The 25,545-nt window shown below is 47.4% G+C and overlaps 1 protein-coding gene across 4 annotated transcripts; it reads right to left on the bottom strand.

The window, feature by feature from the left end:
• Positions 1-5,195: 5,195 nt before the first annotated feature.
• On the bottom strand, positions 5,196-25,496 carry Gcnt4 (glucosaminyl (N-acetyl) transferase 4, core 2). Of its 4 annotated transcripts, none has more exons than XM_005386056.2 (2): positions 25,137-25,496; positions 5,196-7,479 (listed from the first exon to the last, which is right to left on the bottom strand). In XM_005386056.2, exons 1-2 carry the CDS (start codon positions 25,142-25,144, stop codon positions 6,108-6,110), a joined length of 1,380 nt encoding a protein of 459 aa, XP_005386113.1. In that variant the 5' UTR covers positions 25,145-25,496; the 3' UTR covers positions 5,196-6,107. The 4 variants fall into 4 exon arrangements, with proteins under 4 accessions (XP_005386113.1, XP_013370253.1, XP_013370254.1 ...); XM_013514799.1 differs by lacking the exon at positions 25,137-25,496 and adding an exon at positions 24,643-25,108; XM_013514800.1 differs by lacking the exon at positions 25,137-25,496 and adding an exon at positions 18,369-18,784.
• Between the last annotated feature and the right edge of the window lie 49 nt (positions 25,497-25,545).

Raw genomic sequence — 25,545 nt, 5'->3', positions numbered from 1 at the left:
TCCACAAAGCCGAGATGAATGCTCAAGCCTATCCGTGGTCTATCTGTTAGAGCACTCCGAGCTGATGGACACATCTGTGGAATAAGTGTGCACAGGCATTTTTCTGGCACTTTACTACTACTCTCCAAGTCCAGAGCACAAAGAAAGTGCAGGGAAGGTCTTGCCGGCAGCTACACACTTAGACTTTGGAGCCCCAGGCAGCTGAATTCCATTCTCAGCTCTGCTGCCTACTAGCTGGTGACCTTGGGCAAATCAGCGGACCTCCTTGGGGTCCTTCCTCACCTACAAAATAAGGATGGGAAGCACCTTCTAAGCATAAACACAAAGCATGTGGGCCAAAGAGCATAATGTCACACAGACATCTACCTTACATACTCGCATACATCCACAGATATTATTTAATATAATATGTATGCAATATAAGGAGCTAGGTCTGATTCTCTTTTTGATTGAAGATTGTTCACCATCGCAGGACCTATGGGATCCTTCTCAGTGGCAATGTTAAATGAGAGTAAGAACACTTGAAAAGCAAAATAAACCAAATCAACATGTGGATGCTAATCTAAACAGAGGACGCAAATACGTGGTGCAGCTGGGATATTTTGAAAATAGCCTCAGTGTCAGACACTAAGGAATTGCTGATTTTGTTAGGTGTGACGATGTTAGGCAAGGTGATTAGGACCCGGACTCCACTCTTCAGGGGGTTCTGATGCAGACTAAAGTCTGAAAACCACTGTCCTAGAAATACATGGTATACAGTTGGGTATCAGGTTTGGCTGCAAGTAACTGAGACCAAAGATAAGCAGTTAAGGTATGTATCAACTTTCTTGTTCCATCCAAAATGACAAGGTAGGAGATAATGGATGGTTCCAATGTCCTTTTCACTCCATCCTTGCCATAAAACCTCCACGTTCATTTTTTTAAATGACTGCTGAAATTCCAGCTATTACAAACATCCAAGGGTGAAGGATAATTGGAGGTGAGGGGGGCAGAGTAGGTGAGCCATGTTCTGAACGCACCCTCAGATGCCCGATGCCTTCTGCTCACCTCCAGTTGAAGGGGAGGCTGGGGACTGAGGGCAGCTGACACCACCGCGCACAGCAGAATCCGGGAAGTGAGGCAGAGTGGATACTGGAAGGAACTAGCAGCCTCTAGGGCTTCCTGGAATGGACTTAGTCATCAGTTTAAAACCTTTGAGAACATTACTCTAAAGTAGCTCTTTATTAACCATGCATTAGAAAACCATCTTTGATCTGTTAATGAAAGTCTGCATTCTGGCTTTAGGCAAAGGTCTTTGCTGACTTTTATTATCAGAATGCCTGTTTATTGGAATAAATAAATAAAATTAAGTAGCTTACAATCCAAATGTCCCACAATAAAGAAAGGGCCGAGTGAATTATAGTGTGGCCATTACATAGTTGTAGAGATCGGGCAGCAATGTGGCAAAGGAATGGTGACTATACAGCAATGGGAAACAAGACAAAAGGCGTATTGTACACGTAAGATTAAAAGAGCATTCTGAGCCTCTCATGGTTTGGTCACGATGGCAGATTATGTAGTATATAAATTGTTTAATTTCCTTTATTGTTCTATAGGATGCAGTAACAATGGCAACAAAAAATTGATTTCTCAGCCTTCCGACCATGACTTTTCTTCAGATGCTCTTCTGGTCTTCTGGATGATGCAACCCAAGGTGCTCCCGTAGGAGGAAGGCCACGGCTGGGGTCAGGCGAGTGGCCCTCCAGTGGTCTGACCTGCAGGATGGGTTCCTGTTCTGTGCTTGCCTCTGGAGGAAAGTTCAAACCATAGTGCATGAACACAGTAATGTCTTTGTGGCAGTGGGAACAAATCTACAACCATCTTCTCATTCTTCCTTGCCTCCCTTCCCTCATAATCAGTGTCATGAAGTTAGAAGCCATTTGCCTCAGCTGAGACGCAGATTTGTGGACACCAAAAAGAACAAAAACCTCAGAATCCCCTGCTATCGGTCCTTATTTAATATGATGTTGGATACCCAACCATCACCATCACCACTGCAAGTAGTTCAAATACTTCCTGAAATTACTGTGGCTTTGCAAGCTTGCTCAGTTTGGCCACAGCTGGAATTCATCTTGGGCTGAGAAGAACATTAAGTTTTATGTTGACGATTCCTGAAACGGCCTTGCTCTTTGAGATGGACTTGACTTGTGCGCACGGCATGCACATTCCTGGCATTCTGTGTCCCAGGTAGACAGGTGACCGGGAAGGCTTTAGAAAGGGTAATTTGGTCATCAGCAAACACAGGGACCTCCGGTGGAGGTGGGTCCCACTGGGCTGTCGCCTTAAAATCAAGGCAGGAATCCTTCTGAGAGAGAAATCTTTTCATTTTTTTAGCAATCGAGAGAATTGAGCTCAATCTACCCTACTGAGAACTAACTTCCAAGCAAACAAGAGTATTTACCCAGATAGTTAACCTTAGTGGAAAATAGATACAGGTAAACCCGGGAAGGCTCTGTGAGACTTTTCCAGATTACACAATTTATGCTGCTGTGCCGATATTCTCTGTGTAACACACACTAAATTTCTTTTACAGTGAGGCAAAATTCACTCTGTTCTTCACTACTGGCAAGTGCCATACACCGAAAGCATCTGCGTAGGGACCAGCGCAACCTGAGGAAGGAGAGCTCGCGAATTCCAGGGCACGGGCTTGGGGAGCACATGTCATTTTACAATACCAGAAATTAACATGTGCTAGCAGCATAACCCAAAAATGCATCATCCATCTCTTTAAAATGCACGTAATGGGAAATTTACTTCTAAAATAGCGATCAACAACAACAAAAACAGAAGATTTAGGGACCGATTGATAAAAATATTTGAAAAAATCAGAATTCTCATTTTATTATCATTAATACAAACGATAATAATTAATAATGTTGTAACAACATCAGGACACATTCACTTTACATTCCCAAAACAGATTTTCTTTTTTTTCTCATGAACCCTTTCTCTCTCTCTCTCATACACAATCATATACATCTTTACATTCTGGAAGGCAAAAGAAATCACATATACGTATCATTTAAAATAAGCAAAAAAGCAACACTTGTCTTTAAAAACATATTACAGTAGATTTTTCACATAATAGAGATCTATTTTGATAGCTCTTCCATTACAAATATTATCTAACACCCACATCTAATTTATGAACTTCAAGGTCCTGGTCTCATCTCTTAGTAACTTAGGAGTCTGGATGCAATAAATACTGTACAAAGAGTAACGCTTCAACATAAACTGCAGATCATTTCCAGACAGGGAAGGAATCATGCCACAAGGTTACAGGGAAGAATCGAGGATTGAAGGCATCTGGGGAAACTTCAGGATCCTCGAGTCAAGAGACCAAGGTCTGACAAGCTCCCTGAATGGAAGGAACTGAGCCCAGGGGGCTGTGTCAGAGGGGAAAGAAGGCACTGCCACCTCTGCGCCCCTTTCTCTTCCACTTGCTGCAGCACTAAAGTGATGAGCGACCTGGACACTACTCAGTAAACTGGGGACTGGATCATTTCTCAGCAGGAGGCAAGACACTGGACCTGGAGGTTGACACTCGTGTGTCAGCGTTTACATCTATCCTGAAGGCCAAAGCCAAAAAATAAGATTTCAACAGGACCCCATGTATTACATGCCAGGGGTGGTCAAAGTATTTCTGCCTCCGCCAAGCTAAGCCACCAGTTTGCTAATCCTATTGTGTTCAAGAGACCCCGAATGTGGGAAATGGGGCTTTTCTCAGCTCCGGAGTCAGTGACAGGAGTTGCCTCTGCAACTGTGGCCTCTGATCTGTGGAATTTCCCTCAGAAAGGTAACTAAGCCTCACAGTGGAGCTGGTTCTGTGCCTTACACTTACTGCAGTCTGATATTTCAAAATGTGTCCTCACTTTCAAACTACTTCACATGCCATTGCAACTGATTTGCACACCTGTGAGGAAGCCAGGAAAGGCACCCAAGTGCTATGACAAAGACAGACCTGAGGCTCACGGACACCTTGGGAACCTGGCCTGGCCAGCGGCTCACTCGCCAAAGATGGGTGCATGGCCGCTGCCCTCAGTCTTGGAAAGGGTAGCTTACGCTTCAAACCGGGGCTTGGGAGGACGTGTTTCCTGAAGAAGGAAGTAACTTGAAGGGAATAAAAAACCAAGTTAAAGAGAAAGAGAAACGGACGGGAGAGACAAGGGCTACCACTTGGCAATTAGTGTCATGAGCTTTCTAAACAAGCAAAGTGCATTTTACATGTAGAATAAAAAATGTCCTAAAAAATTTAGATACTTTTGTCTTCCAAAATAGTTTCATTTCGGCCTGGATTAATGAGCACATCTTTAAGGAGTCCCTGAGGCTGACTTCAAACAAGACATCCTTTTGCAAGTTCTACAATTTCCCAAGACTGGTGAAAATATTACAGTCTATTTTCAGGACCCTGCTTCAGCACAGTATAATTACTATGTGCATGTGTGTGTGTAAATAAAATAATATAGGGCTTGGTATGTAGCTCAGCAGCACAGTGCCTGCCTGGCAAGCACAAGGTCCTGAGTTTGATTCCCGGTATCCCCCAAAATCAAAATATATAGTTATACACACATACATACACACACACTATATAGTATGGTATATATTAGTGTGTGTATATATATATATATAGATATACACAGTATACTACAGTATAGTATACATTACTGCCTCTATACAGTCATTGATATATATACTAACATGTATATATGCTATTAGTACATGCTATTAGTATGTACTAAATTACTCATATATACTATATATTATACTGTGCATTTTTATTTATGCATATATATTATACATTGTATATTATATGTTATATATTATAAATATATATATTAGGTGTGGGTTTCCAATATAGCATTAATAAATATTTTTGCTGTGCTTAGGAAAGTTTACCTTTTTCTCCTTGAATCAAACTTGTAATAAGACCACAGTGAACTTAGCACTTTGGTTATTTGAAATTTGCATTCCACTTAGGCAAAGGTCAGAAAAGAAAACATTTTAAGTGAACCTAATGATTAACTCAGAATGGGGTCATAGTCCACACAACCTCTTCAGGAGGAGCTAGTGACGCGGTCATTCCGTCATTCATAGGAAGTGTTCCATCTTTCCCTAGCGTACTGACCTATGAAACAGGAGACATAGGTTTAAGGTGCTGGTGTGTGACACTTTGAATTCTTTTATCAATTCTTATTTTTCATCGGTAAATGGGTTCTAAAGAAACAGCTGAGTTACAAAAGAAGGCTTTCATGACACCAATGTGTGTGTGACAGGATACAAAAGCTGAATAAACTCCTTTGTTTAAACAAAGGAATAAACTTTGTATAAACTCCTCCTCCCCAGCACACCCGCCCCAACCCCCATCCCTACCATCCCCACCACTTCCCTGCCATCCGGGTCTGTGAATGCCACATCCACATAGCCCTCTAGACCTTGCACTGAACAAGCGAGGCACCAAAGTGTGAATTAAGCTTTGGCAAGCAGGCAACTGGACAGTTCTCTGAGTTTCGCTGAGGTAGTGGAGTCTCCCTTCCTAGGATTTTAGTGGTTAAGAGACATCTGCAGGGCTGAGCTAGGAGAGGAGTGGGCATGCTAGTCACTGTCCCCACACACTGTTCTCAACGGGCAGTTTACAGGTTCTGCACAGACTCCACAAGTGTCTTCGGCAGAACCCTCATCCTTACATGGAGAACACGAAGATACTGAGATCACCATGTGAAGAGGTAACTCATGGCCTCCTAAGGGCATTAGAACTTAGATCTAATTCCTGAATGTTCTCTAAAAAAGTGCCTGGTGCACAGCAGGTGCTCAACAAATATTTGATAACTGACTGAATATTTAAGAGCTGATTTAGCTCGGTGAGATTGCAAGCAAAAACAAAATATTAAAAGACCCAACCAACTCCAAGCTCCTAACATGAAAGTCTAGATGGCTTTCTTCAGTGCACAGAATTTTAGACAACTTTCAAACTATGAGAAGATTAAGTTCAAATGGTACTGAACGTGGCATAGTAAACACTTCTATATTTACTCCCATGTACCAGATGGCCTCGTATTTCCATTATCATTTTACTGTGAAGATGTGATTGAGGGGTTTTTATCCATAAATGATCTTTCTGAAGACAAAGCGATCCACTCTCTCTGTTGCTCTTCAAGCTTTTCTGCCAAGCACTTAATCAAGATAGGATCCACCCTAGAATCAAATTTATTAGCAAACCAATGTCCATCCTTCATAAGCCACCTTAACTCCGCAGCTCCATAAATACACACGCTTCGAAGGTGAGTGCCAGTACAACTGGGGTAGAAAATGCCCTCATAGTAATTCCATTTGACAAGGCGGGTCTTACTCTGCAGGTCAGACACATCCTGGGCTGACCTGGAAATCTCCCCAGGTATTCCCGGCACCCTGATTAAAGTAGCCCAGAAGTGCTCATCGGGAGAGTATGTATCCTTAGACCAGGCAAGAAAGTCTTCCATGAGGGAATTGTTGAAAATATATTCAATAAACGTTCGGCTCAAAACAAAGTAGGCGCTGCCCACAAAAATCTCAATGTTATGGGGGGGTGCTTCCTTGGAGATGTTTGTCCTGATTGGTAGCTTCACGTACTCATAAGGCACTTGTCTGAGCTCATGGTGATAAGTAAATCTTTCCATCTTACTGTTAGGGGGTTTCACCGACTCTAACATATTTGCTCCATTGAGTTTCTTCAACTCTGACACTAATTCGAAGTTTGACTTCAGGGGAAAATCTTGCCCACACAGGTTGATGACGTACTTCCATGGAACCGAAGACCTGAGAAGGTCTGACAAGCAATTTAAATCAGCTTGGAGTCTGGATATGTGGGCATATTCCACCGCCTCTAATTTGGAAGCAACGAAAATATTAGAGAAGCACTTAGCTAAGTTGTTCATGGCCACCTTGAAGGGAACAGGTGATTTAAGGTCGTAGTGGATGCAGTAGACATTGTGCTGGCTGTATATAGCATGGATGAGCCTTTCAACCATAATTGCGTCCTTATGGACAACTAGAGAATAAGCTATCGGGAAGCTCTTTTCCTCCCTTGAAACGAGCTTATGATGGTACCTTCTGAGAGCCTGATAAATGTCACAATCACTGGTCATTGCCACAACATCATCGTCCTCCAAGTCAATGATATCTTGCTTCCGGATCTCCAGACTCTTGCCGATTTCCAAAGGCTCCTGCTCGTAGATCCCAGAACAGTTAACTTCATATTGGACTTCATCCTTCATGTGGGTGTACCTGTTTCTTACAAAAGGCGAGGTGCTCAAGGAGTACTCCACCAGGTAAACGCCTCTCTGAGGAAAGAGGAACCTCCCCACATTTAGAAGCTTTAACAAGGAGAAGAGCCACAGGGTTAAAAACAGGATGAAAACTTTCTGCTGGAGGATGTATTTAAGAAAACATTTGAATATCTTCATTCTGTCAGAGAAAAAAAGATAGTAAATATTAACTGAGGAATGTTAATTGTTAAGAGAAAATCAAGTTATCCACAATTAATTGGCATTACTACATGCCCAGCAGAATGTTGTCCAAAGATGAAGTTCTCGCCAGTGAAAGAACTCAGTAATAGGGAGACGGAAATATGTAGAGCGGCAGTATTTTGTGACGGCTGTGTTACCTGTATCTAATTTTGACCTTGGAGTGGCAAGGTGTGGCCTTGTCCGTTTTCCATAGCTTTGTAACTCGGGGTGGGAATCTTGACCCCGGGCTCCAGTTTCCCAGAATCATTGAATGGATCTGGGAAGAGCAGAAAGCTGAGCCCCGGGAGGGGACCAAGGACCCTGGCCGGCTGGGAATCCCTCGGCCAAGGAGACCCTGTCCGGACCTGACAGCCGGGGAGGCGCAGACAGGATGGATGTGAGGACTCCGGAGGTGCTCGGTCCAGGTGGGTGTGAGGAAGAGGACAGAGCTGACTCTTGGGTTTCAAACTCAGGAGGTAAGCGGAAGGTCTCATCATGTACAGACGGAAACAGGAAAGGAGAGCACGTGCGCCCCGTTCTGGCCTCCTCTAGGCTGAGCGCCAGGCGGATCGTGCAAAGAGAGAGGACCACAACCAACTGGACGGCCACCTCTGACGCTTGGCAAGAGGTGAGGGCTGGAGAGAAAGGCGTTGGCCACGGGAAGCCCAGAGTGAGGAAGGCCGGTGTGCATGGCCAGGGCAGTGAGCTGGGATGGAGCCCAGAACAGGATCTGGCAGCACATTCAAGGTCACCAAGGCGAGGTTCCAGAAGACTGGGCACACGTGTGGGATGAGGGGGCGTGACAAGAGAGAGCCCAATCAACTGCCACGGAGCTGTGCCATTGTCCTAGTCCTGCTAAGTAGGCCTGAATAGGAAGCAACTTACATAGAGGGCTCACACTGGAGTTCACTTTCTCACCCAAAGTAAATTTTTGTTTCTTTTATTGGTTGGGGAATCTCTAATTGGCATTAGTTAACACCCCCCTCCCCCAGTAAAACACAAAGACCTCTCATTTCTAAAGAAGTTTGCCAAGTCTCCCGGAGCGTCAAGTCATTGAACTGACACCCTCGCCCTCACATCAAGAGGCAAGCGCAGCTCCCTCGGGCTCCCGCCTCCGCACCCTCCCGCGCCGGCACCTGCCATTCGGAACCACCCCTTCCTGCCCGGGTCCTCTGTGCCTCTTCTGGACTCAGCCTTTGCTAAGCTCTGAAAGGAGCCGTGCTGCAGTTCTACCCCGTTCCAGCACAAAATAACATCCTTCACCTGCTAACCATGGCCATAAAGTCCTTTAACTGAAAAAACACTTCTTTCCCTCCTGGGAGCCGGGGGCTGGGGCCTCTCCCCAGCTGTGTTGCTAAGTGGGCGCCTGGACCTCCGCACTGATCAGTCATTGGGCCGGAAGTGAGAAGTCCAAAGCTCCCAACCCTGCTTTGGCGCGGGCTTTCCTGGGGAAAGGACACCTTGCAGCACCCCGGGCCCGGCGGGCAGGCTCTGCTGGCAGCACCTGGAGCTACACCGTCCCCGCCCGGCAGGGCAGGGAGGTGGGCGGGGCCGCACATGGCCCCGGCCCCGGCCATCGGGACCCCGACCCCCGACCCCGAAGCTGGCGGATCCTCCAGCGGCCCCGCTCCCAGGAGACCTGGCCGGCCGGCCTTCCCAGGGATTGTGCTCTCATAGTTACATCACCAGAAAACTTCCCCTGGCAGGAGGGGATGCGCCTGCCTCCGGCTCCGGCAGACCAGGAAGCTGACCTGAGGGTTTTACTGCCAGCTATACACAAATTCCTAGAGATGAAGACAACTGAAGAAAGAAACTGCGAGCAAGCTTGGGCGGCCACGGCTCAGGTGAAATAAGGTCTATGATAATTCAGTAAAACCGCTGCTTGCTGCAGTCCCGACGGGGATGTTACATAAAGCATTTCCGTCCCCAGATCTCCCAGGCGCCGAGCCTCCAAGGGGGCAGGAGCACAGAGAGCCCCCGCAGCTAAGTGCAGTAATTCCGTTCGGGGCCAAAAGGCCACAGCCATCAGCTGCTTTCCAGTGAGCTCTTCTTAAGCTAGCAATTTTAACGCCCAGGGCTGCCTGTGAAATAGGGTGCTTCCTTTCGCAGAGAAAGGAGGGAAACGGTAAATGGAGAACCGGCAGAAGAAAGCCCGGCACGGTGGCACACACTGTAACCCCAGCACTCTGGGAGGCTGAGGCAGGAGGACTGCAAGTTCAAGCCCAGCCTGGACAAATTAGCAATTTAGAGAAACCCTGTCTCAGTATTACAAAAATAAAAAGGATTGGGGCTGTAGCTCAGGGTAAAGATCCTGGGTTCAATACTCAGTGGTGGGGAAAAAATGGGCAGAAGGAGGTTGAGAAGAAAAGTACTAAGTATGTTTCAGTGTAAGGACCAAGAACTGCACACCTGCAATCCTTCCCAGTATCTCACAGGTTGTGGGGTGCTGGGGAAAGAGAAGAACGTGGCTGGGTTCCCGGATACCACTGACCTGGGCATGCGCCCCCGGAGGGGCACTTTGTAGCTACAGGACTTTGATTAAACTAGGTAACCTCTTGCAGGACCAGTTTTCTGTTTTCACATTAGGAATGGAGTGTGTGCTCTAGCTGCAGGAGGGCTGAGGCTCGGCGGATCTAAGCAGCCTATTTTTCAGCCTAGCTTGCTGACCCCTCTCTCGGGGCTCTGTGGTGCACTGCACATGACTTGCTGACTTTACTTCTCAAAGATAAGAGCACTGGAGACAGTCTGCTGCGGACCGTATGAAGGAACAGTGACTGCCCTGGATTCCTCGGATCTGAGTAGGAGGTGGCAGGAAAGAAGGACAAAGCTGCTGGGCATAAGACCTCGCTCAGGAGCTGAGCAGGAAAAGAGGAGGCTGCACTCCGTCCTGTCCTGGTCATGTGGCCACACTGCGGGGCCTTCAGCCCAAAGGAAGCCCTGCACTCAGCTTTGGGGCAGCCTGTCCAGAACCTGGACCTCAGACAGGGCCCTCAACTCCTCCACATCTCTGCCTTCCCCGGGTAAAACAGTTCTGACGCTGGTTACGCACGCCCAGCGCTCTAACACAGTCCAGACCATGCCCTCCTGGGGAACACCAGCTGTGCCTTCCTCCTCCCTATCCCTACCATTTCTCAAACTACTCAACTACTTCTACTCAGCAACAAATCCTCCCCACACCTACTGCTTAATGCCTTGTGTGTGTGTGTGCGCGCCCGCGGTACCAGAGATTGAAGCCCGGGCCTTATGCATTCTGGGTAAATGCTCTACCACTGAAGTTACCTCGCTGGCCTATTTTTCAATAGCTTATTTCTCAGTCTACCTCCTACTTTCCCCAAAAGCGTCAACATAAACTCAGTATTTTAGAAGTACTGCTTGACTGCCTCCATCCCATGCTTTTTATAATTTAATATTATCATTAATGTAGAATCACTCATTAAAGAGGAGTTACTGGGGCACTGACTTAAATATTCCACATGTAATAATGCAGAGAGGTAAGCACTGGCAAAATCCCTCTTCTATGAGAAAGGAAGCTGAGGTGGGCAAGGTGATTAAAAACTGCCTAATGTTACAGGTGCAGGGTGTGCGCTCCTCGAAATGTGAACCCTTTGCCGGGGATACAGCTCAGCGGCACAAGCACCTGCCTGGCAAGTGCAAGGTCCTGAGTTCGATTCCCTGTACCAAAAAAAAAAAAAAAAAAGAATGTGAACCCGGAGTATTGCTGTAGAGACACACTCCTAGCCCTCCATGCAGCCCCGCCTCTTGGAATAAAGAAAAAATTCTCCTTATTTTTGGCCACAGTTTAGCTCTTGCCTACATTTCCTCATTCTGTGTCTTATCAAACTGGACTAAAGCAGAAAGGAAGTGAACTTCCCACTGCATGGGTGGCCCTGAGGCCTTCCACCCAGGTCACAGAGAATTTACATGGACAGCAAGCTGGACGCGAAGCTGGGCAGCCGAGTCCCAGCTGTGCTGGCAGCAGAGACTGGGGCAGACAGTGAGCCAGTGAGGGAAGCCGTCCAGCTTCCAGCCATGGGAACAGCTGGTACAAAGGCAGGCAAGCTCCCCCTCCAAGACTCTACCCCGGCGACGTTTGTCTAATAAGCTGTTGCCACAGACTTACTGAGCCAATTCTTGTAGTTATCTGTGACACAATCTGGGCTGTCTGAGAATTACCAATTATTTTTAAGGTCTTTTCTTGGTGACATTTCTCTCCAGAGTCCATTCCCTCGAAGAGCAATCTTAAAGTTTTTAAATTTTGTTTTATTATATGACAGCTTGAAAAGCAGGATGTGAAGAGCTTATTCATTCAGAAATGTCAGGATTTTGTTTCTTTCTAAAGTCTTATGAAGAAGAATCAGCACTTGAGAAAAGTAATATGAAAAGAAACTCAGTAAAACACACACACACACACACACACACAGCCCACCACCACCACAAACCCTGACTTGGCAGAAGGCGCCAAGATCTTCCGCTGTAGCTCCTTGATTTCGGTGAGGTTACCCCTTCTCCCCTGGATGACTTGTCATCCACGCCTCGAGGGAGCTTAGGACTAAAACCATTAGGTAGGAGGATGACTCAGCCCTGAGACATTTCCTCAACACCCCCACAGCACCCCCAGTTGTGCAAAGGGTAGAAAGACAAGTTTCTTGACCTTACATCTTTATTGTTCTACAGGGAAGATAGCAAAGGCGAATAGTTCTTGCAGCGTGAGTGGGTACACAGCAATTATGTAAAACACAAGCAGGCCACGATTGGATTAACAATACGAGCAAACAACAGGAGGCTACAGTCTCCGTAAGGAAAAGGAAAAGGGTTTCCATCTTCATTTATAAAAGTAAATACTTTTATTTTCTAAAAATCGGGTGCCAGAAAAGTCTGTGGACGAAAATAAAGCTCACCGGTGACCCATCGCCTGGCAATGACACGGTGTCCCTCCAGCCTGTTTTTAATAAACACACCTGTTTTCCCTTTGGATTTGCTTTCTGGCAGTCTCATATCCTACCTATTTCTTCCACTACACAATACACAGTGAAGGAGCCCTACTCTAAACTGGGCTGCAAATTCTTAGACAGAAACAATTTCGAACAGAGGTAAACATACTTTTCAGTGGGAAAAAACCAAAAATACTTAAGTAATTTATTTTTCTCCACTGTTTAATAAAATCATAAAGCCTACAAGTAAAATCCTAACACTAAAAAGAACATTAAAGGTAAGTGAGTCTAAACTCTCCCTTCTCTAAAGCTACCTACCCACCGTCTAACTCTGTTCTTTCTTGGGATGCCGGAACACGTTTCTCCTGTTACATTATCTGCAGAAATGTCTCCCAGTGCCGGAGGCTGGAAAATCCAAGATCAAAATGCACATCTGTGCCTGGTGCGGGCTCACACTCTGCTTCCAGGGAGGCGCCTGGTTGCCATGTCCCCACTTGGTGGAGGGCATAAACATGCGAGAGTGGAAACAGCTCCCCCACACCTCTTTTATAAGGTCACTAACTCCATTTATCACGGCTTCACATTCATGGATAACCACCTCCTAAAGGCCCTACTTCTGAGTATCACTGAGCTGGACCACAGCATAATGTGCTCATCCAGCAGCTCCCCACCAGGGGACAGGACTGAGGAAGGATGACCAACCTCCTCCTCGAGGCCCCTGGGGGTGGCATTCAGTCCAGGCTGGCTCCTCACTCTCCTCCACTGACACTGCACTGGCCAAAGTCTTCACGTTGCCAGAGTCCATGGACACCTGTCTGTCTCTTCCCAGTGACATGAATTTACTTAATCTGTCCAATAAATCTGGATGGCAAACACTATCATTACCCATGTTTATCAGACTGAGACTGAGTCACAGAAAACATGTAATTTACCTGCGATCACACAGCTATAAGTAGAGGAGCAGGGGTTTTTAACTATGGTCCGGTTTCAGAGCCTTTGCTATTGACCGCAACTTGAGACCACACAGAACCCTTCTGGTTCTATCCCAAACGAGTTTCAGACCCTTCCGCTCCTTTCCACGCTAACTCGAGCCAGCTCTTGCCTGAGTACGAAGCGACCTCCGCACTGCCTCTCACTCTGTGCTGTCGTCAAAGTGATGTTCAGACACACACATCAGAACGTTCTCCCACCTAGTCCACTTCCACATGTAAAACCCTTCACTGGGATTTTGCTTCACTTAGAATAAAATCAGAAATCCTCTATGGCCAGAAAGATCCAGCCTGTCTTCCTCTACGAGTTCATTTTACTCTACTCTTCCTTTTCAGGAAGCTCTAAGTAAACCCAGCCTTCTAGGGATCCTCAGGCCAACAACCTATTTGTAACTTTCTGAACTCTGTACCTGCCGGGTTCTAGTCAAAAACAGTTTTTCCTGAATTCTGGCCTGCTTGGGCCTTCCGTTGTTTAAAGAAGATAATGCTTTCCTAGGTGATCTCTGATCATCCTTCCCAAATCCCTTCTAACACATGTTTGTTTTCTTCTGAGCTCTTGACATAAGCATCTGTCTCTCTGTCCTTGTTCATTACCTGTCTCCCAGACAAGAATGTGAGGTCCCGGCAGGCCTTATTCACTGCTCACCTCCTGCACCAAGGACATCCATTCAAGGGGACAGAGGCAGGAGACTTAAGCTAGTGTGGGCTCTGCTATTGAAAACCCAAGGGATCCCAGCAAGTCACTAAGCTTGGAAATCTTTATTCTGTGTGTTACATGGAGCAGTGGTTTTTTTTTTTTCCCCACAGTACTAGGTGAAGTCAGTCCCCTTTGTTTTGGGCACCAGGGGCTGGTTTCATGTTAGATAACTTTTCCATGGTCTAAGGAGAGTGGGGTTCTTAAAAATGATTGATTGATTTTAGTATAGGTTTGTGATACACAATAGTTACATTCTTCAGCATTCTTCTTTGTTATAAGAAGTTTTTACTTAAGTTTCAAAATTGTTCCTGGAGTTTCAGAACTATGTAGACATACTCCTGTGTCAGACTTTGAGGGAAGGAAGATAGTTATTGTAGTTAATCTTCAGAGCTTTTTTTTTCCCCCAGAATGCTCAATAGTTTTGGAGAGACTGACAGCCAAGGAATTTCCTTAAACAACACCCAAGAGCACACATAATCCCTTCCAGGCAGAACTGCAAAGTGTTTGCAGTGCTCTGGATTGAGGAAGCTATCAACTTCTTCCCCAAGCTCAAAATCTGTTAGGCGGCAATTCTTCTCCGGGCATTGCAAAGCTTTAGTGACTCACTTTTGATGGCTGTTTGGCAAAGCCAACCCTAAGCACCAGTACCCTACAAAGCAGTACTGAGGTTTCGTGGGTCGGAACTGCACAAGATCCGCCAGGGCGGTGGTGGCAGATCAGCATCAGGGATCCAAAGTCTCTCCCTGTGCCGGGGGTGCCTCTCACTCGAAGGGCCTACATCGGTTCTCTTCTTGTCAGCTTCCTCTTCTCTGCCCATCTCATCCAGCTTAGGTCACAACAGCAAACAGATTTTAAACTTTATGTTGTACATTTGAAATGTGGTTTGGGCATATTTGGGATTTATTTTTACAAGTATAAAAACTGACCGCAAAAACATTTGCATCTATTTTTAAATGTATCTTTATTGTATTAGAAAGTAACCTTTCCTACCTAAAGTATAAAGGTATGGATTTTTTTCCTTCCCAGAAATCACTGGCAGAATTTAATTTGATATTATGCAGCTAAACCCAGATTTTATCCTGGTCAATAGTAATTCCTCAATGGTTCCTCGGCCAGCTGAAGCGGTAAGTGACTGACTTCTGCATGTGCATTTATTTATTTATTTATATTATTACATGTTTGCAGTACATAACAATTACCTACATTGTAGGGAACTGTACATGTGCATAACGCATCTTCATTTTTCTTGCATGTCCTTCCACCTCCCTCCATCCCTTCCCATTTAAAAAAGATCTACTGTCCTGTTTCCTATTAGCTGTCTTTTATTTTGCTCTTTATTTATACTTCGAGTGTCTCATAGAAGCCATGTGATATTTAAACTTGTGTCTGATTTATTCCATTTAGCATTAAGAGCTTAAGGTGCACACACATGTACTTAAAGTAGGACCTTTAATGTCCTTAGACACCCACATGGCAGAGGCAGCACAGGGATAAAGACGTGAGTCAAGGGTACGGACATGAGAAATGGCCTCAGACACAGTCGGTCTCGCCTCGGCAGACTTTATTCATTTGTTTTCTGGGTTCTGCCAGTATGGTGGGAAGCCAGCCCAAGAGTTCAATATGCTTCTTTATTCTCATGAAAAAACTCAAGACCGGCAACTCTGGCACGACTTCATCATTCAGCCACGATGTGTGCTTCTTGGAGTAAAAATTACATATTGCTCCCAGCTCTTAGACATAAGAGAGCTAAGACCTAGGAATTCAAAATTAAACCAAAGGAGTAGAAGAAATAAAAACCTGTGTTTTGCTTGGGTAAATTTTGCTATCCAATGAATTTCAAAAGCAGAGATTTCATCTTGCCAGAGTCCCTGTAGAAATGCCAGCAGGCAGCTGGCACCCCCAGTGAGTGTGCCTATCAACAGGCAGCTGATATAACTGAGGAGCAAAGAGTGGCTTTGCCTCCTAAATGTCTATGCAAGCTTACAGACCAGTTGTACAGAATACAGAAGTAAAAGCCGGATCCAAATGTTCCAGTGGATTATGATACTAAAACAGTGCAGGCTGGTGCAGATCTGTTCAGCATCACTGATTCGGACACAGACCCACAGCTCTGCCTCTGGGGAGTCACCCCAGTCACTTTCCAACACACACCTTCCCTCTCTTCTTTACTAAGGGCACTGCTGTCCTGCTGGTGGCAGAAATACACCACTAAAAAAGCTTTCTCCCCATCTTCTACTGCAGAGCAACAGTGAGTGAATGATGTGTGGGATATTGGGGGAAATATTTTCAGTGGAGCTTGATTTTCGGGTGGGAAGTTTGCCACTTTCCCCCACCCCTTTCCTCCCACTGGAACCATACGGTGCAGAAGCAAGGAGTACAGACCAACAGACCGTTGCGGACCTCGGCCCCCATGTCCTCAAGCTATGGAGCCAGCAGCAGGCACCCACTCTGAGTTCCTGCTACCCACGAAAGATGAACCCTTGTATGTTAGCCAACCTGTGCTTTGAAAGATGGACCACAGGGAAAGGGTAACGCTTAATACACACACACACACACACACACACACACACACACACACACACACACCACTCCAACGTGCAAACCTACATTTAAAGCAGATTAAATTGTCTACCTGTACAACAGTACAACTCTGTAGCCAAGTGCAAAATAAGTCTCAAACATGCTGAACTTCTTATCTATATCGGGAGGCAGTCAGAGGCGCTACGTAAACATCTGAAGGCAGCCTGCAAGAGTCACATTAACTCCCTTGCTGCCAGCAGGGCAGCCTGCTCACCCCACCTCGGTTAAGCACCCTTCGGTCTATGGGAAACCCCCCAGGTGTGTGATTTCTAGTCACAGTGGCAGCAGACCACATGGTGGTCCCTGAGGTCACCGCGCAAGGGGCTGTCTTCTTGAGAGCTTCTTACAGAGCAGGGGTTTCAGAGAGTTTTTCAGGAACACCAGGACAGCACCTATGTGAAAAGATGTCAGGTATCTACTCCAAACAGGGCGAGTCACTTTGAGTCATGAACATCCCTCTCCCCACCCTTCTCCTGACCTGACCCTTCTTTTCTGGCCTCGTACTCACCTCCTCCACCTGACCCTCCTGCTTTATCCAAATCCTCACCCTACAGGTTTGGAATTTACAGGAATGGCTCTGCATTTATGCCTCAAGCCAACCATGAGATGTCACGCATCTCATTAGCATCTGCCTCCTCATCGGTGAAACAGGAGCAAGGGCACCCACTGACTCACAGGCTCCTGGGATGACTGCACACGGCAATGTCTGGCGGGAAACCAGACCTCCACACCGGATGGTCAGGTCAAAGGCAATTCATAAACCAGTGGGGTAACAGAAGGGCGCCGCGCTGCTCCAAGTGCCTCCCCGACTCCTGCACTCAGAAACCATCCCTGAGGGGCAATGCCAGGGGGTGCAGGACAGGCCAGTGTCCAACCACACCCACGGCACCCACACGTCTCACAATCTGATGGGTAGGTGCCCACAGTGCTATTCGGACTTGTCTGTAGTTTTGAAATTCTCAAAATAAAAAGTGCTTTGTTTTTTGAATCATAGGGGTAATGGAAAGCAGACAGGACTAAACCTCGTTGAAAGTGCATACCACACATTTTTGGTGGCCCAATTTTAAGTCTAGTATCATTGCTGCCTTCTTTCTATAATCTACACTTCCACTTCTTTGTTATGAAAATAACTTTTACTGTTCCATATTTATGACTTGATGATAAAAATGTCATTTTATTATGGTAGTAAAACATACACAGTGTAAAACATCTTACCATGGTACTAACTGTACACATCAGCGGTGTTCCGTGGGATTTTTACACTGACATGTATAGCGTACATGGATCACCGTAACCACTAAGGGTACCGTTCTGTGGCAGTCAGTCACTTTGTGTTGTGCAACTATCAGCACCGCCCGCTCACACAAGCTTTCAATCTTTTGGGGCTGAGCCTCTGTACCCAATGAGCAGTGGCTCCCCGTTCCCCCAATCTCCAGCCCTGGCCACCACCATTCTATTTCCGACTCTGGATTTGATGATTCTAGGAATCAGGACAGCAGGAGGCGTACCACGTGTCTCCCATGTCTGACTGGTGAATGTCACTTCACATAATGTTGTCAAGGTTTCCCATGTTGTAACATGCCCCAAGATTTTCTTCCTTTTTAAGGCTGAATAATATGGTACTGTGTGTGTATTACCACATTTCACTCACCTGGGCAGCTTCCACCTGCTGGCTCTGGTGAGTAACCCCGCTGTGAACTCGGGTGTGCCTCGCTTCTGAGTATACACCTTGTATTCTCACGTATCAGAGCTCCATCCCTTCAACTGGCTGCCCACCCATCCAATAAGCATGTGCCGTGTGCCCACCGAGTGCCAGGCAGGCACTGTGCCAGCTTCTGGGGAGAAACAACCAGACACTGTGCTGCCTCAAGGAACACAGAAAAATAAACAAGGAGCTCCTAGGCATCTTGGTAGCACAATCAAAACACAAAACAAAAAAAACCCCATCCCCACTTGTGTTGTATGTTTGAATTTGTGTATATAGAGACCATTTCCCAGAAAAGACGAGTCACTGGCTAACACTTGGCAGGTGAGAACTGTGCCGCCGAGCCACCCGCGCAGCACTAGCGGGCATCTGGAAACGCCTCTTTCTCCTCTCCTCTCCTCTCCTCTCCAGTGCCACGCCCCTTCTCACAGCCCCACAAACTCCATTCCATTCCATTAATGCTTTTTAATGTTCCAGTTTTTCCAGCTTAATTTGGCTCTGCTCGGTATCATTCCTGTCTCCAGACCCCTGTGAATACGGGCAGGGCAGGGCGGGGCGGGGCAGGGCAGGGCAGGTATCAGGCGGGCTGCAGGCAGAGGGAACTTGGGGGAAGCTGGTGGCTGGGCGGAGCCAGCCCTTCCTCCACCATAGTGGAATGTGGGGTGTGGCTGCCCCAGGTACTTCACCTATGCTGCCAGGGCACAGAAGGAAAAGCAGGAGGCCTGGCCACGCATGTGCAGGGCTAGAGGTCGTCCTTCCTGGCCCTGGCCGAGCCCCCCACCGCGGTCTGCACAGCTGCTAGGTCCTGGGTGCCGTGCTGTCTGGGTCTTGTAGACCCGGGCAAAACGCTGGCTGGGAGACCTTTAGAAACGGGTCTGGCACACCAAGGACAAACGGGCTGAGTACACAGGACCGAGCACAGTTAGGAAGCCCTTCCCCACAGGGACAATCTCCTCTCCTTTCCCATTACTAGATTAGGAAGCAAACCAACAAGAGCGGACTGGGGAGAACAAGAAGCAATGAAAGAGCAGGACAGAGCATTCCGTGAAGGAGCGGAGAGGGTGAACCCTCAGGCAGGCACTGTGGCTCGCTATTTTGACTTAAAAAACAGAGAGCGCACGATGTTCACTCTGACTTCCTATCGCGTCTTAACAGCAGGAGATGAAATTTTCATGTGACACCCATGATCACTGTGGCCAGAAAGTTGAGGCCCTGCTTGTGCCAACCCTCAGCTTCCCTGTCACGTAAGACACATATCAAATTCATCTGCATGCTTTTCTGTTATCTCCCTTACGTTAGTTCAACTCTCGGGTCTGGCCAAAAAACCCTAAGAGGATAAAGATGAAATGTGCCTCCATTTTGGAGAACTGCATTACCCCCAGCCACTTTTCTTCCTTTCATAGTACTGTGCTAAGGGACAGACTGGGGGCGTGGCTTAGTGGTAGAGCCCATGACCGGCATACACAGGGCCCTGGGTTCAATTCCCAGCTCCAGCAGCATAGTAAGGAGGAGGAAAATAAGCTTGGGTTTGGGATCCTGAGGTTTGGTTTACACAGGGAGCAGCCCTGCAGGAGGCGGGGCTGGGACTGGAGAAAGCCCCTGCAGCGAGAGTGCAGGAGCCAGCCACTTCTTCCTGCTCTGGTGACCTTGCTAAAAGCATTCTTGTCATAAAGTTGTTTTGCTTTTTGCCCTTCACACCTTTTTGTGCTCCTTTAAGAATCGTGTATGAACAGAGATTTTACATTTAACAAATTTTACATTTAAAAAAATTAGATAACCTGGTTTCCTGGCTACATCTAGAGGGTCTCACTATGTAGTTTAGGCTGGCCTTCAACTCACTATGTAGCCCAGGCTGGCTTCCAACTTGTGGCGCTCCTCCTGCCTCAGCCTCCCTAGATGACACTTGTGTGCTACCATGCACGGCTACATCTAGAATTTGAAGACAAGCTACCCAAGGGAGGGCTTCTGGGTAACTAGCTCCAGTGCCAAGGACATTAGGCCTGGTGACTCCTGTTCTTCTGCTGTGACTGCAGAGGACTGCAAAAGGGACCATGGTAACTACCTGGGAGGCTGGCCTCTAACCACAGAGAAACTGCACCAGCAGGGGACACAAAGGTGAGGCGTGGCTTACAGATGAGCTGACAGAAACAGGACCCTAACAGACAGTGCCGCACTAGGATCTAGTAAGATGACATTCAACAAAGTAAGTGCAAAGACACACGCTTAGGCCCGAGAACCTAACTCACTTACGTGAGATGGAGGAACGTGGCTTCACAGCAGCATCTGTGGAGCATGGGTCAGTGTTACCACTGACTGTGCATTCAGGTTGGTCTTGAACTCACTATGTAGCCTAGGCTGGCCTCAAACTCACAGCAATCCTCCTGCCTCAGCCTCCTGAGTACTGGGATTACAGTCATGGATCAACATGCCCATCTTTTTCTTTTATTTTGACACATTTTTGGATGGATTTTCTTTTATTTTGCTGAGTCACTATACTGTCCAAGAGGGGTTTGAACTTGCGATTCTCCCATCTCTGCTTTCCAGAGTGCTGGAATTACACCACACCCAGCTAGAATCTGCATTTCCAACAAATCTCAGGTGAAACTGCCACATGTTTGAGCATCACTGATCTAAATAACAAATTTATAGTTTTTTTTGATACTCTGCATTCCTAAGATTTTTATAAGACACAATGGCAAGTCCCCCAATAAATCTGAATTAAGGAGAATTTTATTGGTTTTAAAGGCTCACACATTTGTATTTAAGATTACGTTCTTTCTAAAATCTCATACTGCTTAACAGAAATTTAACCTTTACTTTCTGACCCTTAGCATTTCTTGTTAGTTCAGCTTCATAAAGCAGAATCTTGTTTCTGTTGCTCTTCATTCTCTGGCATTTTATGTTTCCTTCTAGTCTTTTTCTCTTCTTTCCCAGTATTTCCTGTTTGTTCAGCACATCAAGCTTCAGGACACTGGATTAACTAATGGTTAACTTGTAACACCCAGCTGAACTGAATCAGCGTGGTGCTGGGTGTGGAAGCCCCCCCTCTCCCATTGCTGCTTAACAGCATAAAAGGAGAACTAGAGGGGGAGATGGCGCACTGTTGATTCTCCCGGAAAAGCTTATCACGCTGGTTTTCCTGATGAACTCGGCTGTGGCTGTTCTCATTGTTTCCTGACGAGGTTCTTCTCACTGTTGCAGGAGCAGCTTCTCACTGTTGCTGAGAATGGCTGTGGTACCTTTTGGGAGAGCTCTGGTCCTTACCTTGAGCATTGCTTCCTGGCTCCAGTGCAGATCCCTCAGCCTGCTAGCACAGATCCTTCATCCTGCTGGCACAGAATTCTAGCTTCCACCACTGACCTTTGGGCCACCCCAGTGCAGATCCTTAATGCAGACTCGCATGAGACATTGTTGTGGGCTCTCGGTCTCCAGCTGGACTTGTGGGGGACACTGCCATGGGTTCTAGGACTCATGTAGGTCACTGCTGTGGGATCCAGGCCCTCAGCTGGATTTTCTGGGTCTCTAGTTTGTGGACAAATTGTTTGCACTCTTCTGCATTTGACTCTTTGGGTGAATGCTATAAAATAATCCTATAAATTATGTCCTGTATTAAATCTATTCCCTTGCAAACCCTGACTACAACAACATATTAAGATGTGACCTGCTTTCATCAAATGATATCTGGCTCCCCAGCCCCTTTTCAACATAGTAAATAGGGATCCCTTACCCCAAAAGCCCACAATCAGCCCAACATCCCCAGTCACACTCAACTCGATTGATTTCATTTTTCTCCTATACTTGAATCTTCAGCCTTTATATCCTACTAGGAAAATTACCACCATATGGGAATGCATATAAAATGACATGCAAAGCAATGCAAATGAACACCAACATACATCTTGAAACTGCTGGGGTAAAGTCTGGAAGTGTTGTTGCTGATGCTATCCGTTTCGCTTCACTGCACTTCAGCAAACAGACACACTTGGCCCTTTATTAAAGCTGATCTCGTGGGGCACTCCACAAGTAGCACTTAACACGTGAGGCATAAGAAGCCCCTGCCTGCAAGTCAGGCGAGAGGAGGCCTGGCCTCCACTTGCTACTCTGCCTCAATGGCTTTGGACACACCTCAGAATTCCCCGGGGATCAGACGCTGGGACTGGAAATGATAGGTACATGACAGGACACCATGACAGCACTGTACGGGCACCAGGAGGGGCAGGGCTTCTGAGCACTCAGTGTGTTGGGTGCAAGGCACACTGCACCTGAGGTGTGATCAATAAATATGGTGACTGCTTCGAATTTTTAAATTATAGTACAAGATACATTGCTATGCATATCCCTCAAAAATACTCCTCCATGATTTGAACACACTGACCCCATTGTTCTTGCCGTTTGCTAAAGCAGTTCTCCAAGTTCTCCCTTGTGAATGGCTTTAGATGCACTGCGGTGGCTGCCTCAGTGTCCTGAATCCACTCAAAACTTTTACCTTTCGTGGTCAATTTGTCTTTGGGGAAGAGCCAGAGGTCACACAGTGCCAGATCTGGTGAATAACAGAATGACTTTACAAGCTTGCCCTTCTACTGGGTCACACCTTGTACAGACACTCATGAAAGAGGACTTCCAGAACTGCTTCAGAAAGCCCCAAGGCTGCCGGTCGTGGTGGCGCACGCCTGTAATCCCAGCACTCGGGAGGCCGAGGTAGGAGGATTACTGTGAGTTTGAGACCAGCCTGGGCTACAAAGTGAGCTCAAGGCCAGCCTGAGCTACATAGTGAGATCCTGTCTCAAAAAGACAAAAACAAAAACAAAAACAAAAACAAAAACAAACAAAAACAAAAAACAACAAGGATCATGGGATGAGTATGTGTGAAGTGAGGGGGACTGTTTTGAGGAAGACTATTGATAGTATCTTCCTATAACATTTTTTTAAAAATTTTGAACATTTATCATCTATTTCAACCACCTCATATGTGTAAACCTTACAACAGCCCATGAGCAAGTGGTGAGCATGTACTCTTCAGCTGCAATGCCATTTCAGAGACCTAGAAACTAAGAACAGCCAGGCAACTTGTGTCAGATCATACGCTGAGCGACAGGGCCAAGAACCAGGACCTGGGCTGTCTCACCCTAGGGGCCGTTCTCTGCATGCTGAAGCTCTGCTGAGTGACTATCATCTGTGCTTCCCCTAAACATTAAATCTGCATGGTCTACCAAGTTAAAACTCTAATCGCACAGTCATGCGTGCTTCAAGATACTGCTCCCGTGAGAGGCCGCCATCCTACTATATGAGTTTGGTATCAAAGTGTTTTTTACCTCATACTCCAAAGGAGGGGGCTCCAGATATCTGCTATGTGTAACTTCCCCTCCCACCCTTGGCATCCCATTTGCATTTAATAATGGGTAGGCCTCTCTCACCTAAAAAAGGCCACTCACTCCGCAGGCAGCTACCAGTCCTCAGCCAGGGGCGCTTTTACTTCCTCCCACCCACCTGTGGGCCCCAGGCTTCAAACACCACCCCTAACACAGACGGCGCCATCTACCAGACCGCTCCATCTGGCCACCTGGGAAGGGGTTCGCCCGGAGCCAGAAAGCTGCTTAGACCCAACAAAACCAAGTTTGTCTCCTCCTGAAACCTGCCCCTCCCCAGAGCTCTCATTTCTGTAAACAGCAGCACAAACAGAGGGCATGCCCTGCACACTCTCTCTCCACAAACAGTCCCTGTGTCACTTTGGAGCCAGCCTCCAGTCTTCCTAGGTGTCCTCCCCGCCGTCGCCCCAGCCTCTCGGGCCCTCTGCCCCTGCCCTGTTATTTCTGGAGCTCCTCAAACCCACTCCCCAGGCAGTGGCTGGAGTTGGGCTTTGAATTCACATTTCATCCCAATATACTTTTGGAGATGAAACTGTCCCGAGGATCCATCCACACAAGGTTTCCTTGGCCCCTGCCTGGCATCATCTGTCCCTGGTCCCTGCTGGTCTTGCCTGGTGACCTTATCCCCACTCTCCTCCTACCAGCTCTCCCTGCTGTCCTTGGCTTTGCGCTTAGGGCACACTCTCCCCTGTGATGGGAGCTCTGTCCCTCTCCTAAGCAAGCTCAGGCCCACCTTTGACCTCCCCCAAAAGGCCTCTCTGCCTGCACCCCAGCCAGGTGGGCTACATCCCATATGCCTCCCGCAGCATTGGCTGGGTTTAAGAGTGCCCAGAACACAGGGTCGCAGAACTGACCTCAGACCTGGAGCTTGCTCAATTTAGTCTCCTGGGCTGTGCTCCTGCCTCCCGGCCTAAGGGAAAAACTCCTCTGGAGCTGATACCGGTTTCCTCCTACCCTGTAATGCTAGGATAAGCCCCAGGTCACCAGGTCTCACTTCCCACAGCAGTGACTCCTTGAGGTAGGGTGACAGACTGCGCGCGCGCGCGCGCGCACACACACACACACACACACACACACACAGTGGCCGAAGGTCTCCGAGTCACTTGGGGAAGTCGTCGCATCGCGACCGGGTGCAGCACCCTTCAGCGCCAACTCTGCCGCTGACCCCACACACCTCTGGGCAGATGGGGCATTTATCGAATTACGATAAACCTTGTTCCCCGAAGTGAAAGGTATTACTCCCCTACCCCAGGATAGGGGTGCTACTGGGGGGCTCAGTGCCAGGTCACCCCACTCTCCGGCTACTGTTTCTCTCGTAATACAAAGAAAAAATAACTGAACAGCTTACTTGGTCATTTCTCGCACAGAGCTGGATCCTCTGCAAGTGCAATGTAAGAACAGCGCTCTGCAGTAATTCACTCCTACAGAATTTACTTCCTCAAGACACTCAACCGAAGCTGCCAAGATGGGCTGTCCGTTTCTAAAGCGCCCTAGGCCAGCCGACGCTTTAGTAACAAGGGCATGTTCTACGCGTGTAACATCAGAAGGAGCGGCCCAGACGCGCCGCTGTGACCCCAGCCCCTTGGCTTCGGGGTCGTTCCCCTCCGGTCTAAGGCTGAGAAGCGGGTCTGCGAGCGAGCGCGCCGGGCGAACACCGCGGCCGGGTCTGCCCAGGAGGACGGCGCGACCCTTCCCCAGGCCGCCTCTGCCGACGGCGAACTCGGCCCCGCACACCGCAGCCCACCGCCGCCCGCCCG

The sequence above is a fragment of the Chinchilla lanigera genome, unplaced genomic scaffold (assembly GCF_000276665.1).
Source record: "Chinchilla lanigera isolate Chin_1 unplaced genomic scaffold, ChiLan1.0 scaffold00024, whole genome shotgun sequence".
Lineage (NCBI taxonomy): Eukaryota > Metazoa > Chordata > Mammalia > Rodentia > Chinchillidae > Chinchilla > Chinchilla lanigera.
The sequence above is the reverse complement of the archived record's forward strand: the minus strand, read 5'-3'. Positions and strand labels throughout refer to the sequence as shown.

Coding starts and splice junctions, on each gene's coding strand:
- Gcnt4 (XM_005386055.2), bottom strand. CDS start 9,097: ATGGCCGGGGCCGGGGCCATGTGCGGCCCCGCCCACCTCCCTGCCCTG. Junction 7,480..8,783: donor TTTATGGCCATGGTTAGCAG/GTGAAGGATGTT, acceptor TTTCTCTGACAG/AATGAAGATATTCAAATGTT.